At 43.2% G+C, this 16,661-nt stretch overlaps 1 protein-coding gene across 1 annotated transcript in view; it reads right to left on the bottom strand.

The window, feature by feature from the left end:
• Positions 1 to 1,802: 1,802 nt before the first annotated feature.
• LOC146782686 (vomeronasal type-2 receptor 1-like) overlaps positions 1,803 to 16,661 on the bottom strand; it is a 71,587-nt gene continuing 56,728 nt past the window's right edge. Inside the window, exons 8-9 of the mRNA XM_085637180.1 lie at positions 3,885 to 4,008; positions 1,803 to 2,731 (exon numbers count right to left, since the gene is read on the bottom strand). Coding sequence (XP_085493306.1) covers positions 1,803 to 2,731; positions 3,885 to 4,008 — 1,053 coding nt within the window. The remainder of the gene's footprint in view (positions 2,732 to 3,884; positions 4,009 to 16,661) is intronic.

Below are 16,661 nucleotides of genomic sequence, written 5' to 3'. Positions count from 1 at the left end.
GCTATCTGACAATTATGCGCAATTCAGTTCAGCGATTCAGGCTGTAGCTGTGTTCAAAATCCCTATAAGAAAATGAATGGGGAAAATGGTTATTGGGACCCCATTTATTCTCAGCCCATGCTTGATGGATCACCCTGAAACTTTCAACAGAGCAGCTGAACTGACTAAAGTAAAAATTTTTAAACTTTCATGAATATTCATCAAGCGGCGCCAAAGTACTTGGCAAAACAATAAATGGTCTCCCTATGGAAACTAGGTCCTAACCATAACGTGAAGTAAGGTATAGAAAATCTTGCTACTTCTACTACTTTACATTTCAAAATGTTGGTTTACATTCCCAGATTTACCATCACTGGTAGACCTGGGAATGTGCTAGATAGATAAGCCTCCACAGGGGAGGTGTAACTAGGAGAAATATCTTTCAGTTTGTGCTGCATTCAGCACACATAGAAAGAGGAAGACTCACAGGATTATTTTTGTCCAGGAGGTGCCCCTTTCGGCACAAAAACAATCCTCCTTACAGCACAGGCTCCCTTGCATCATGGTGCAAGGGTGCCAGTGTTAGTGCTAGGCAGCCAAAACTGTGCCAGCGCAGGGACAAAGGCAGGAATGCCCCCATATTGTTTTAAATACGGTGCATTACTGCCCTTTCCCTGTCACGCAGCACAATGAGGTAACTTGCTGCGCTGCTTGATTTTCTCATATACATGCCCCGAAATGCCTGCCAATCTTATGTTGAATAGTGCAGTAATGCAATAAATGTGTAGTTTTACTTGTTTTTGCCATTCTCTTAGAGCCAATCATAGATTCTGCAGCAGTATATCATCGCCCTTGCACTTCAGGAGCTTTGACATGTAAACAAATGATTCCTATTGCTCCCTGCCATATGGAGGCTGACGACATGGGCTCAATTTGCATGTTTCATGGACTCTTCACTGGAATTTCTCAGCTCCCTGATCTAACAGGGTCAGTGTACTATCCTGCAATCCCTGCATGATGGATTGTAGTGCATGCAAGTGGTCAGGCCCTTCAACTACTTTGTGTGGGGCTGGAGATCCTGTGGCATGTTGGAAGAAATGACTACCGATGAGTATCGATGTGTCATGCTGATTATCCTGCACCCACTACATCTAAAATCAATATTATCAGTGGGGCACAATATTGAGGACAGAATATCAAAAATAAAATATTGACAGGTAAGAAGGTCTAGGTTTTCTTTACCTAACTCCACATATATGTATTAGCACGGTACATATGTCTTTAAGTTATGTTCATATGAAGTTAGGAATAGCAAACCTACAATTCTTTATATGCACTTACCTTTCAATATTTTGTCCCTTGATATTCGACCCTCGGTGTTAGTATGCCGCAATGTTGTTGGTATCGATATTCAGTATTACAGTCCTGATTACCAGCCTTACTATAGAGTGATCTTCATCCCTGAAAACAAACCTTCCACAAGAAGTTACACAACATTGGCTCATCTGATGGATTCTCATGAGATAATCCAATAAATACTCTTTCCACACTGAGAACTCTACTCATAAATGTGGGCCTGAGGACCCAGAACACTACACAATTCTGTATATTTCAGCAATCACAGGAAAACAGGTTTATAGCCCAAGGCTGTTCACACATTTCTATTCACGCATGAGTTATTGAGAACAACACTATTTATTAATATAAAAAAAAAATCTTTTGTAACTTGATAGGTATTATTAAGTATGATTAACACAACACAAACATACAGACGTACAAGCAGAAACAGTCACTGCAGAGGGACAAGCAGATGAAAACCGCGTCTAAGCATATTTTGCCTTAGTTTCCTGGTTTGCTGGCCTCCTCATAAGGTATTCCTTTGAGTTCATCTCAGGTTTCAGCAGGATGATGTAGCACTTTGGGAAATATATGCAAGACACCAAAGCTGAACTCGAAGACAAAATAGCAAAAATCTCCATGGCCACCATATACTTGCCCTTGGTGCTGAGGTAAGCTGGAATAAATGAGAGCCAAACACTGAGGAAGGCCAGCATGCTGAAGGTGATGTACTGTGCCTCATTGAAGCTGTCGGGCAGTTTTCTAACAAGAAAAGCCACTATGAAACTGACGGTTGCCAGTACTCCGAGATATCCCAGCATGCACCAGAAAGCAACAGGAGACCCTTCATTACATTCAACTATGATAATTTCAGGTTGAGCGTGCGTGTTATACTCTGAGAAAGGATGGGAAAGAACCAACCAACATACACACAGAAGTACCTGAATAAGTGTACACACACTGATTATTATGTAAGACAACTGAGGCCTAGCCCATCTTCTTAAGTTACTGTTGGGTTTAGTGGCATTAAAAGCAATGACAACCATTATCGTTTTGGCCAAGATACAAGAAACACAAAGAGCAAAAGTGATTCCAAATGCTGCCTGCCGAAGAAGACATTTCACTGGTGTGGGATAACCTATGAACATTAAAGAGCAGAGGAAGCACAGTGTTAGAGAGAGCAGCAGTAGATAGCTGAGGGAGCGGTTGTTGGCTTTGACAATGGCTGTGTTGCTGTGTTGATTGAAAAGTCTCAGGATGGCCAAAGGTATAAATGATAAGAAAATGCACATAATCATTAGGCTGGATCCAAGAATGTCACTGAGGGAGAGGAACTCTATGGATTTCAAGATGCAATGGTCCTGCATGGAATTGGGCCACTTATCCCATGGGCATTTTGAGCACTCAGCAGAGTCTGAAAGAGAGAATTAATCAGCTGCTTACAATAAGCGAAAGCATGTTAACAATAAAAGAAGTAGACACACCACACACACACACACACCTATCAAAGTTATTTGACCAAAACTCTAACTTGGGCAGTTTTTTCTGGTTCTCTGTTTCTCATCTGGTAGGCCCTGTGAGTTGTATTAATCTTCCCTATCTTAAAAAACCCTTGTTTTTCAGAACCAAATCAAATATTGTACTAAGCTGTTACTCCATACATAAAAACAGCGCTTGGCTTAGTTTCATGCAGTCACAACATTTGCATAAAGCTTAGGGGATGTGTGAACCCTTGCACACTGGGAAGGATCTTAAGGATTTCATCAATGCAGAGGAATTGTATAATCTTAGTGCATTAATTTCTGGGTTCCTCAGTTACAGTCACTGGTGTAAGGGATGGTGTGAAATGTTGGGTTTCAAGGAATCAACATGTTGCTGAATGCTATTATTGGCTGTTGTGTAGTAGGTGGTTATGTCTTGGAGATAGTTTTGTGTGCAAAGTTGGGGGAGTGTGTGGCTTGAGTTATGGAAAGTGTAATTTCTTTAATTACAGACTTACATAGGTTTCTCATGGATCAATAGATTCTTCTTTTGTGATAGAATGTTGTGTTGTATTGCACATGTATTTCACAACTCCTTTGAAAGTCGTAGGTAGAACATGAAACCACTGTGACATTTTGCTCCTGGTATTACCCAGTAGCTCAAAGCTCACTCAGTTATTTAGGATCTGCATTCGCGAGTGGATTAGTTGGAAAGGAGTTTTACAGTCTGGATTCAACTACAATGGACAATGCATCAAAACGTTGGAAGGCAAACTCATTAGGACCAAGAAGCAGGCAATTAAGTTTGTGAAATGTTTTAGGTTCATGCCGTTGTGATTATGCAAAGGTGACATATGATTGGGGTTGTGCTGTAATGTATGATTGAAAGGCAAAAATCAACTTTTCCTGACTTCACAAAAATTACTTTGCCTGGTTTAGATATTAGAACTATATTGGTAATATTCATTACACACTTAACGAAGTGATGGAATCTGCAACAATAGCACATTTATTACATTCTAAGAAAGAATCCAAGCTCTTCTAAGATTTAGCATGCATTAGTCTCAGAACTACTGGTCCACTCACCGGTCTGGTTGGAGATCTCTCCCAGGGGACATGGAACACACAGGAAGCAGCAGATTGGCTCACCTTCTTTACCTGTTTTCCTGCATCCAATTGGACAACTTGGAGTGCACTTTGAGAGGGGTACCTGAATACATTATGAACGTAAATTTTAGAGAATTGTTTCTCTTTTGTAAAACACCACGTAAGCTAGTGTTGGAACAATGATGGGCAGGTTTTGGCAAGGTACATGAAATTAGAGTTCTTCTCTCTAGACTGTATTCAATCAGAATCCTACAGAACTTGACAACTTTGAGACGTTTGTGAAATGTTGCCACAATTCCAAAACAAATGTTTTGCAGGTTCTTGTTCCTATTGAAGCCTTTTTTATGCAAATACTCCTGCATATTTCAAAATATTCACTTTTTACATCCACCTTTCTTTCTTTTGCAATATTTTTTACCCATTACATTCTTTTAACCTTAATCTTCTTTGTAATGTTGAGGTCTGTTAGACATGGAATTTTTGGTAGGTATATCCTCAGAATTGTTGACCCATTTTCAGTTGGTTTTAGGACTCTGTGCACTTTACAATTGCTATTCAGTGCTAATGTGTATATGCTCTCCATGTAATTTGTATATGGGTTGGTGTTACAATGGCTGGCTTATTTGATTTACTACTAAATCCCTAGAAATATGCACAAGTGTGCCCAGGGCCTGCAAATAAATGCTACTAGTGGGCCTGAAGCACTTGTTGTGCCACCCACACAAGAAGCCTTTCAAAGGTGTCTCAGAGCTGCCACTGCAGTGTTTGTGTGCAGTTTTACAGACATGTCAACCTGGCAAGTGCACCAACATGCCAGGTCCTAACACTTTTCTTACATGTAAGTCACTCCAAGGTAGGCCCAAGGTTCCTCTTGTGGGCAGGGTGCAGTGTATGTGACAAGTAGTGTGTTTTACATGTCCTGCTAGTGAAATACTGTGCATGTCATGTTTCACTATTGAAAGACTGTCTATCCCATAGGTTAACATGGGAGCTGCCTTGTAACATCTCACACGTGTAACTTACCGGCAATGTATTTGAAAGAGCAAGTCTCTGTGCTTTATTCACTTCTTTTTCCTCGTCTCTTCTTTAATCTTCTGCTGGAAGAAATCAAACACATCGGTGTTCACGGGTGTCTGTTCAGATTCATCTGTTCTGATGAATCTGAACAGACACCCGTGAACAATGATGTGTTTGATTTCTTCCAGCACAGAGACTTGCTCTTTCAAATACATTGCCGGTACCTCTGTTTCAATCAATCAATTCAGTTTTTATTTGTTAAGGAACTCCTACGGAGGTCCACAAAAAACCACCAATACAATTAAAAAGACATATTTTAAATACAATATAAAAAAATCCCTTTTTTTTCTAAAATACAACAGTACATTATAAAATGGGAAGAAGGAGAGACATACTTTGTTTGCAGTGCAAACTTCTTCAATATCCAACCATTCGACGTTACAACCTGATAGCTAGATTTTTTTAAATTTCCTAATAAATAGGCAGAAAAGTTTTTAAAAATTGGAATAGCCTATGACAGACTATTTCATTTGGTGGGGATAAATAAATGTTCGGGCCTCCTGAGCAGAATTAATATTAAATTTAATACATAATGACTTTAAAAACATACGCCTTGCCCTTTGTAATTCCAGACACACAAATAGCACATGATTGAGATCCTGGATTTGTATATGACACAATTCACAAATTCTCTCCTCTCTTGGGATTTTAACCCAAATACCAGTAACTTCTCTTAAGGGCATCAGATTAATTCTCAAAAGAAGTATCAGTCTTCTAATCCCATGTGCATGAATCCATATTAAATAAGGTTGTGGCCTTTTCCTCAAGCCACTCCCACAGACTAACTCATTGCGGGACTTAGATTTACTTAAAACTATATCCCTTGCCATACTAATCGAGCTTGCGGACTTCTTTAAGAATAACTTCAGTGCAAACTTTGGCATAGGTGAATCACCATTTGAAATTAGCCCAAATATGTCATTTGCATAAGCAAATGATCTTAAGAATGTTGATTGATCCTTTAGTTTGTCAAAATTTTCTATTCTCAAGGCGGCCCTAAGAGAGCCCTCATTCCCCCAAAAGAGAGCATTCCCCCACCTCAGGCCCGCTGACAGAGATAAAATATAAGAAGAGACTAGACCGAATTCCAAGCGTAGAACATGTGGGGCAGCAAGAGAATTTAAATTACAAATTTGGCGGAAGAACCTGCCTTCAGCCTTATCAAAAGTGAGCCAGTAGTTATTATCCAATTCTTCTGCAACATAAGTTAATGAAGGAGGAATTTTAACCTTGAATACTGACAGGACATGACTAAAATGGCGTCTCCCACAGGTTTTAAAAAATCACTTTAGAGCTCTGGCCTAGGAGGCAGCCTTACCAACCGAAAGTTTGATATGCTCTGAATCTCGCCCATTTTTAAAAAAAACCTTTCCCAGGTACCAATATGAGTCAACCAATTCTAGTTCTTCGTGCCCCAACAACCACTTATACCCTTTCTTTATTCTATGACCTTTCGTGCAGAAGACTACGATTTTGCTTTTGGAAATATTGATTTTCAAAAAATGGTCCTCCACACATTTAGTTAGGGCATCCAGTCGACGTTGCAAGCCAATAGGAGTTAAACCGAAAATTGTAACATCGTCTGCATATAGTAGGGAACCGATGGACAATGTACCAATTCTAGGGGCATCCCCCCTCACTGAATTTACCGTGCCAGAGAGATCATATATATAAAAGGAAAACAGAAGAGGGGCCAACAGGCAGCCTTGCTTGAGCCCATTATCAGTCTCAATCCTACAAGATAGAACCTGCGGGCCTCCCATCATCACTTGACACCAGGTGTCTGCCTGTAATTCTATCAAGAGGCCCAGGAGATGGTGTGGCATACCGAGATGGTGAAGCTTTCTCCACAGCTTTTGACGATCCACTTTATCAAACGCCGTTGAGAAATCTTGCTCACACTCTCTGTACACCGCTTCACTCCACTATTCACTGTTCCATGCCATGCCATAGAATAGGGCCTACAGGAGGCCCCTCAGCCACCAGCAAGGAAGTCTGAGAGACTGCTACAGACTGCCACTCAATCAGCACTCAAAGACAGGTCGCAGGACGCAGCTGGACAAAGACGCCCGATGTAAAACACTGTCTCTATCCGCTGGGCTGGGCTGGCTGACGGTCTGACAACTGGCCGGCTGGCTGACGGTCTGACAATGGTCAGACGACGCTTGGTGAAGACGCTGGTGAAGGCACTGGAAGGGGAAAAGCCGCCCAATATCCCCTAGCTGCTTTTCGGCGTTTTCAGACGTTTCGTTTCCGCGGCTCCTTCACTGCCTCCTTCGCTGCTTGAGCGCCTCAACAGCTCGAATGGCTGACTGAAAAACCAGGACGGGAATCTAAGCTCTGTTTGAATTAAGCTATATTGCCAAAAAGAAGCATTTGCCCTTGAACTAAAGAATTTCTGATACCTCAGCAAAGTAGCAGTTTTCAAGACCAAGTCCTTTTCCTCAGGAGAACCCCCCAGCAAGATGGGGTTCGAAACGCGTTGCTCCAGCTAATGGATTAAGATACACAGGGTGTGCCACCAGGGAATATTATACATTTTTTCTTCCCCCACACAGACAACACCCTTCAAAATGTGTAATTTCATAGCTTTTGACACAGGTAGGACATCAGGCAGAAGCCTTTATTAATGAACGTTTCATTGTCCGCCTAGTGTAATTTGAAGAAAGGACTCGTCGCTTGTATTGCATTATATATTACAATTGGAATATTTTGCACGTTTATTATGTTGTATTATTGTTTTTCACTGTGTTGTATCACAATTGGTTTATGTATGATTTCTGTGTAAGTGAACACTATACAAAAATGTTTATTGAAACAAAGTATTGCCCAACATATGGCATGATCTCGTTTAAAAAAAAGCTCAAAGAAAAGTGAAATAAATCACACGGACCTTGGAATTATAGTCTAAGGTCGCGTTCAATAATTTATGTGTCATGAATGTTCTATCCGGACATCTTGTATGTTATATATTACTTTTAGAAAGTGGGCATTTTCTTGCTTAACCATCCTGTGTGCCTCTGCCTAGTTGCGTATTCACTGTCTGGTTTTGGAGTGACAGGAGTTGGGGATGTGCAGTCACACTAGACAGTTACAAGCAGGGTTGAGGTGTGTTCTGCCTTTCCTTTCATAGCCAGGCTGAATAGACTATTCTGTATTTAGAGTGGTAGGGAGAGTTTTCACTAGCACCTGAATAGGCTGTGTCTGCTCTGCACAATGCTGTCTCCACCTCCTGCAGTGAAGCTGGACCAGGGGGGACAGAACTGTTCTTTACTGAGACACAGAGACATCCTACCTAAAACTTCAAAGAGAAAATATAGTAAAAATATTGGGGCCCAGACCCCATAACGTTAGATTACAGCTGAACTAAGGAACCTGCCAGGAAGAAGGGCTGGAAAAGCTGTCAGGAGAAAATGCCCCTTTGCTGTGTTAGCCTGCAGCTTGCTGCTTCTGTCTTGGTCAGGGAGGAGGGGATTGTACTTTCATCGTCCTGCTTCATGAGAACTCTTTTGGACTAAGGAACCTGCCAAGAAGAGCTGGAGAAGCTGTGAGGAGGAACTACCACTTTGCTGTATGCTTTGCTGTGTTGGCCTGAAGTGGCTGCTTCTGTCTTGGGCAGTAACAGTACTGGACTAGACTTTCTGCAACTTATTTTCCTGAGTTTCTACAAGGGCTTGAGGAAGAGATTGTCCCCTGTTCAAGAAGGAACAGCAGAGATTTCAAGTTCATCCGCTACCAGCACTAGGAACTGTGTGTTTTGTGCTGCAACAGATAAAAAAGCAACACCCACCGTCCAGGACGCCGTGGCCGGCTCTGTGACCTGTTGGCACCGCAGAGAGCACCGCCCTGCTTCACACAGCAACCCTGGTCTCACCGATGATCTCTACCGAGCCGCTTGCACCGCTACCTTAGGGCACCGCACTTTGCACTGCCTCGCTTCACATCTGCTCTGTGGTGTCCTGGATGGCACCGCTCCACGTCGCCATTAATGCTGCTGCTTGCACCGTAGCCTGGGGGCACCACTCGTAAGTTACTTGATGCACCGCCCCATCTCACACTGCAGCCTTGGCCCACTGACACCAGCGCCCTCGCCTCCAGATCCTCTACCAATAACAGTGCTTCAGCAACGCCGCCGCCTCTGCTTGCCCTATGACCTGCCAGCACAACCCCTCTTCGCACCGCAGCCCTGGTCTCACCGCCACCTCTGAATGCTGTCACCAAGCAGCTGCCTGCATCGCAACCTGAGGGCACCACATGCTCCACTTCGCACCGCAGCCCGATGCCTGCCGACACCTGCACTCCTGACTGCAACTTCAGGGAGTTCGATCTGCAACACGTGTGGCTGCAAGGGCTCGACGGCTGCTGCATTGACTTTCAGAATCAGCGCAGATGATTCCGCTTCTACAGAACTCATTGCAAGTTCCACGATGCCCAGCATTTCCAAGGTACTGTTTAGGGTTCTTACTGACACTGTAGCTGACCCGAGACGCAAGGGCCGGCCCGATCTGTTGGATTTGTTTGTTCTCGAGCCTGTGATAGACCCGGGCAGAGCAATCAACTTCAAGGAACTGTATTTTGAGGGTATTTTTGCACTATTCATATTTTGAATTCTGTATGTTGGATTTTTATTGTTATGGTCTTGTTTAACCAGATACATATTGGCCATTTTTCACAAACTGGTGTGGTGTCCTTGTGCAGTGTTTTCACTGTACTACTGTGTGTTATGTGGAAAGGCTTTATACATTGCCTCTGAGATAAGCCTGACTGCTCATGGGACGCTACCAAGGTGGTGAGCAGGGGTTATTTTAGAAGTGTAATCCCCTTACCCTGACTAGATGGATGTGTACCTACTAGGAAAAGGTGCATACCACTGCCAACTAGTGACTCCCATTTCTAACAGGGACATTAAAAAAATAAACTTCATAAAGTTGGCAAAAGTCAGTTTTGCAAATATGTATTGTCCATTCTGTACCTCTTGAATGGTTTGCTAATCATTTGTTTGCTGCAGATATAGAATAAACAAATAATACATTGTTTACTACTGCATTGTACCTTTGCGCGATGAAGGACATGTTTTAGGTTAGACCTTAGAATCTCATGGATCTTAACTTAAGACTGCATAGTATGCTTGGACATTTGAACGATCATATTTTGTAACATTCATGTTATATTATGACACATTAAACCATAACAGACATGCATCAGAAAGCAGAGAAAGTGATAGGATGATTGACAACTTGGCTGCTGCCAGAGTGATGGTCCTTGCTCCAAAGGTTCTGGTTGAGGAATATCCAAAAGCAAGTAGGTAGCATTGGAGCAGTGACAGGGAACTTTTGAACCCATCAAATCTAGGGCTGATTGTTAGGCTGTTCTACCTGTAATTCCATGGACTTAAACATAAGTTATTGAGAAAAATCCAAGCGTCTTACAAAGAGCTAGTGTAGCAAATGAGCCACACATGTTCAGGAACATAGTGACAAGGGTGTAGAATGCAGCTGATTGTGAATTTTAGAGCACACTGTCCCAAATATATCACTAAAGCATGTTATTTACCCTCACGCATGACAATGCACTTTACAAAGGCACATAACATAAGACAACATAACATAGCATAAATGATCACTTCACCACTGATAACCATGATATGTTGTGCCACATTGAGATTGATAACATTTGACTCAATAATTAAACTATCTTTCATTCAGATCCTGTAGGCACGTTTGAAGGAATAAACACAATACATTTATAAGCATGAGTAGGCTGATCTCTCAATTCTCTTAGCCTCTCTATAACTATATTATTTTCCTCCTCATTCTTCTGCTTCCTTCCTCTCTTTTGTTCTCTTATTTATCTTCATTTTCTTTCTTTCTCCTTAATTTGCGAACTATCCGATGATTACTCATTAGTGTACAGTACCTTGTATTACCTTGTACTTGGTACTCCACACTTTTCGTATATTGTTTGCGACAATACTACCAGCCTATCATATTGCTGAGATTGTTTCATTTCTACCCAACTGGTGTATACCATTAATTGCTTTTATCTCTGTACACCGTTTGCTGCTTCTTTGTCTTTTTCTTTTGGAAATACCTAATAAAATAAAATCGGGAGGAATAGACACAATATTAGGCTAACATGGGAATATTTTATTTAAGTATAAATACTGACAGGAGTTAGCTAGGAATATCATTCGCAGACTTAAATGAATAGTTAGAATAAAGCCTACAACTTGCTGTTGTTAGATTTGTTATAACTATTACAGAAAAGACGTTAAAGGTCTTCCTTTTCTGCTAACTAAAATCCAGCCTTCCAGCTGCCCCCTTCTTATAGGCAGCCTCTGCTGTCTTAATGAGGTGTGACGTGGCCTGCTAGAAAGACAAAGGATTTCCTGTGAGTAGATAACTGCAGCAGAAAAAGCAAAAGGCAGTATGGGGTGGAGTAGCTAGACTGGTCTTCTGAGGGAGAACGACACTTTAGGACACCACAGGCTAACCCCCACATCCTGTACCCACCCACATCCACACAAGAGCCCCTGCAATTAGATTAGTGTAGGGGCTGGAAGGGTAGTATTAGAGATTCTTATCCATACCAGTGGGTTGGCTTAGCCAGATCTAACACTCCAGGTGAAAGTTTCTCCATTTTGGAATTTAGAAAAATAGTGCTTTCTGGGTCAAGAATGTGTCACAATTTGAAGGAAGTGGTCATACCTGAGGGTGGAACCCTTCATCCAGTTGGTCAGGAGTACCCCCCTGTGTGATGCCAAGAACACTAAATAAATATAGAAGAGTCACAAAGCAACACAGATCTACTGCCTGAAACAACAAGGAGAAGAACGACTGTCCTGCTGGAACCCTGATCTGCACCCAAAGGACTGCACTCAGAAGGACTGCTGCACAATCTGGTACTACAGCCCGAAGGACTGTCTGTAACCTACAGGTAAACAGAGCCTACCTGCATCATATTCATCATGAAGTCCCCATCCTAGTGGGCGTCCAGTGGACTTTTAATGATTTGGCCATGTACAATGTGGGAATTGTAGTCACAACAGCCCAAGGACTATCTGTGAGCTACTAGACCCTTGAATTAGTGTTTTGTACACTTTGAACCCACAAGAGGAACTTTAGGAAAAAACTTCAATGTATTGGTGTTTTAAAATGCTTTAGCCACCTGTCTCCTAAGTTAAGTCTACCTGCTCGTTGCCAGCTACCAAGAGTTGAGCCAGGGAATAACTTATTGAGACATTGACTAAACCTTTTATTGTGGCCTTATTACAAGTAGTAGGGCCCTACTTATCACTACTAATGAACCACTTTCCAACAAATATGTTTTTAAAAAGATTTTTTGTCTGAGTTGAGGCATTTCAAGTGTTTGCTTTTATGTGCATTTTATTGCTCTAAAAGAGATAATTATTGTTTTTGTTTAGTTTAAATTGGGCAAGTTCTTTGCAAAATCTGACTTGACTGTGTTGTAGTTCTCTGCACTGAATACAAATTTTACCTTCTCTGGCCTACTCATCTATCGCCCGCCTGGTCCATCTAAAACTTTCTGTGAAGCCCTTTCAAATGCTATTATGGCACTAGCATTCCAGACTGCAAATGTTAACATCATTGGTGACCTGAACCTCCATCTAGAGATGTTCGAATCCCCGGACATTCTTAGCTTTCTTGGGGACTTGGCAGCCTGCCAACTGACTCAACTGGTCCCCAGCCCTATGCATAGTGCTGGACATCTCCTTGACCCAATTCTTTCAAACCTTGAATCACTGGAAGTCCTAGCACCTCTCCCTATGATCTGGACAGATCACTTTCTCATCCCAATGCGGTTAATGCTACCCAGCCCCAAGTCCCAGTCAATCCAGCACCTTTCATTGAAACGACCTTGGCACAAACATGACCAGGAGGCTTTCCTCACAGCCTTGAGCACACACCCATTAGACAAAGTTGGCAATATGGAAGAGGCTGTTACTCTCTTTCATAGGTGGGTTTATAAAGCACTGGACACTTGCATCACTCTCAAACTTACCCACTCAAAAGGTGCTCAGGCTAACGCCTGGTTTAGCGAGGACTTGACCCTAGCCAGGAAGAACTGCAAGGTTTTGCAAAGAGTATGGAGGTGCTCATATGACTCCCATGCTAAATCACAGTATAGATCAGCGCTGGTTCTGTTGGATCTGAGCGCGGCATTTGATATGGTATCCCATGAAATTCTGCTCCACCGTCCTAAGGAGATAGGGGTCGGTAATTAAGCCTTATCATGGTTTTCTTCCTTCTTGGCCCACCGGACTGTCCAAGTGATAGCTCCCCCTTTTGCCTCCCATGTCCACCCACTCCGCGGTGGGGTTCCTCAGGGCTCAGCATTGAGCCCCACGCTTTTTAATATCTATATGAGCCCACTGGCATGGATGGCCAAAGCGCGGGGAATCCCCTTGGTATCATATGCAGATGACACCCAAATGGTGATTACCCTGTCAAACAATCCTAGCCAGGATAGAGCGAAATTTCAAGAAGATATACTGGCCGTCACAGAGTGGTTGACAGCCAACTTTCTGCAGTTGAACTCAGCTAAATCTGGGATTCTTCTGGTTGGCAAAGAGTCTCATCTCTGGAATAATGAATGGTGGCCTCCTGCCCTTGGAGCCCCTCCTGGCCCTAAATCTGCAGTGAAAAACCTGGGTATTATGATTGACAAAGACCTCAACTTCGAGACACATGCCAAATCAGTGGACGGGATATGTTTCGGGCTATTGCGTGGCCTTAAGCCAATACTCGGTTTATTTGATGCCCAAAGGCGTCAGCTGATTATCCAAGCCTCTATACTGGCCCGATTAGACTACTGTATTGTGCTTCTCCTGGGCTCTAATAAGTCTGTGATGAATTGGTTGCAGTGGGTCCAGAACGCTGCAGCACGTGCCATTTTCGCCTTTCCCAAGTACAGCCATGCCTCCAATCTCCTCCACCGCCTGCATTGGCTGCCACTTGAACATCGAGTGCGTTACAAGGCGCTCTGTACTACGCACAAGATTCTGAAATCCTGAGCGACCTGTGCGCCTTCTACGCACCTTCTCGAGCACTTCGCTCGGCGAATCTGCTTCTTGCAAGGATTCCACGCGTACGGAGGACCAGATCTGGCGGCCGCTCCTTTAACTGACTGGCCCCCGCCCTATGGAACTTTCTCCCCCTACACATCCGCAGCATCCATGATCACCAGGTCTTCAGACGGCTTGTGAAAACCTGGCTTTTTTTTTCAACGCTAACTCCTCGCCTGATCCCCACTCTGTCTTGCTTCAGCGCTGGGATGCCTCATTGCCGAGGCAGCCATGCGCTCTACAAGTATTTTAATCTAATCTAATCTGCTAACTAGGTTGGGTCAAATATGGCCTGTTCATCTTCCGTTTATCATTATTCTCCAAAAGGGCTTGTCAAGATCCTTGAAATCCCTGACCCAGACTTTAGATTTCTCTGTTTTCCAACAGGTGGACATTTTAGGGCAGAGAAAGAAGAAAAGTACAAAAAGGCAATCAGACCAGTCCCCTGGAATTGGCTTTCACTGAAGTCTCTTCTGCATATGAGATCAAGAATGAGGCCTTCTCATGTGTAGGTGTAGAAGAGAAGTGTATGATGTCATAATTCAGCAGAAAGTGGAATAGTTGTGACCTTGTTGTGCCACTCTCATCTCCCAAGTGAAGGTTGAAGTCACCAAGGAAGGTGTTAATGAGGGTGGTATGTAACATTTCCACTATTAGTCCTAAGAGCTCTTCGACAAACAGAAGATTATCCTCCAAAGGGTGGTAGATGATGTGAAATAATGTGGCCTTTGCGTTGAATATCTTAATTTCAACAGAGAGGCAGTAAAACAAGGATAGCTTGAGTTGTCTTGCACTTTTGCACAGTAAACAAGACCTGTGGATAATTGTAAACTCTCTGCCCTGTTTACTAATCAATCCTGCTGAATGATCACGTTTACTGGTGAAATTAAGAGGTCATGTACAGACTGATAATAAGATAGCTACGTTTACTTCCTGAAGAGTAACTCAAGATTATGGGATAGGGTCAAATCTGTAATTTTCATCTGCTGTTTGGCTGCTTATCCGCAGTACTGCAGCATGTGATTGAATGTGGGCTGGTCAGTTCCAATAATGGAGGTAAAGGTAATCTGACTTTTATGAGGTTTTGGGTGTAAGTATTGGTTCTCTTAGGAAAAGCAATAAAGCATCTATCTCTGTTAATGACTGGAATACAGTTGGGCCTGAGATTTTCGCTGGGAACATGGTAAGAACAGAGCAAAACTAGGTAAGAGTTGAGCTTGATTTCAAGGATGGACACTGTAATTTTCAATAGTAGAATGAAGGTTGATTGTTATTTTACTTCAAAGAGAACAGAGTCAAGTTTGTCGAATAAGTGACAGTCCCCCAAAATGAATGTCAGTGGCCCCCACTGGCTCAAAATAAGCAGTCCGGCTGAGGGAGAACATGGCGGCAGACGGCTGATCTGCCGTGGTGCTCCGCGAGTTAGGCTCCCATTTTTTTCCCTGTCTGACTTAACGATGGCGGACGCTAGCCTAGTTTCTTAGCTCCTTACCTCAGTTTTTACCTTTCCCTTTGATTTTCTGGTGGCAGGTTGAACTTGAACTTGTGAGGCTCGTGCCCTAGGTTCCTGGTTCCCGGTTCTTTTGATGCCGGCTGCAGAACTGCGGGCTGCTTGTAGTTCGTACAGGCGCTGGTCCTCTTTCCCTTTCTGCCGGTTGGGTCCGTTTTGGGTCCGTTTTCTTTTCTTCTTTCTCATGTTTTGTGTGCTCAGCGGACTCAGCGGCAGCAGCAGCGGTGTCTATACAGGAGACACTTTTGGAATCCCTCGAGGTGGGGCTGGTGCTCTGGTTTTCCCTAATTGTTCAACTTCCTTTAGTTCGCCAGCTCGGTGGTTTTGGTTTTCAGCCGCCCTGGAGCTGCGGCGAGGTAGGAAGGCACGCAGTTTGGTGTTGGAGTTGGAAACGCTCTTACGCACTATTTGGGTAAAACCGGTCAGGCTATAGCTATAGCCGAAAGTACAGAAAATACAGAGACTGTCACAGAGTCTGTCACCACGACAATTGACAGATACAGTTACAACGGACATAGCGGATACAACGATACGAAGGCGCAAGAGTCATCGCTGGAATCGCCCCAAGGTGGGGCGTTAGAGGATCTAGAAGGTTTGCACCAATACCAACACTATAAAGTGCCTAAAGGTAAGGGGAGAGGTGGTAAATCCATTCGAGGACGAGGTAAGGAACAAGCTAAAGTGCCTAAACGGACTTTTGTCACTGGACATAATCCATCTGTTACTGATATTTTATCCCACACAGATAGATCAGATAAAAGAGCCTCCTCCTATTTATCTAAGGAAGTGAAATCTAAGGGAGTTAAAGGTAAAGCATTACGTAATACTGTTGGGGTTGAGCCTACATCAAAAATTACTCCGTCTCTTAGGACATACTTTAAGGTCGTCCCCCAGGTCCTGCGCCTAGCAGATTCCAAGGCAATGGCCACATTAAAGGATTCAGACCAAATGGCTTCCCCTTCTTTGACTCCGTCTCTTACGATTTCTCCCCCTTTGGCTGCTATTTCCGTCCTTACACCCCCTGTTGATCCTGGGACGACTGCACTAGCTGCTCCAGCTGTTCCAGTTGCTTCTGTAGATTTGG

This window comes from Triturus cristatus, chromosome 12 (assembly GCF_964204655.1).
Source record: "Triturus cristatus chromosome 12, aTriCri1.1, whole genome shotgun sequence".
Taxonomy (NCBI): Eukaryota; Metazoa; Chordata; class Amphibia; order Caudata; family Salamandridae; genus Triturus; species Triturus cristatus.
The sequence above is the reverse complement of the archived record's forward strand: the minus strand, read 5'-3'. Positions and strand labels throughout refer to the sequence as shown.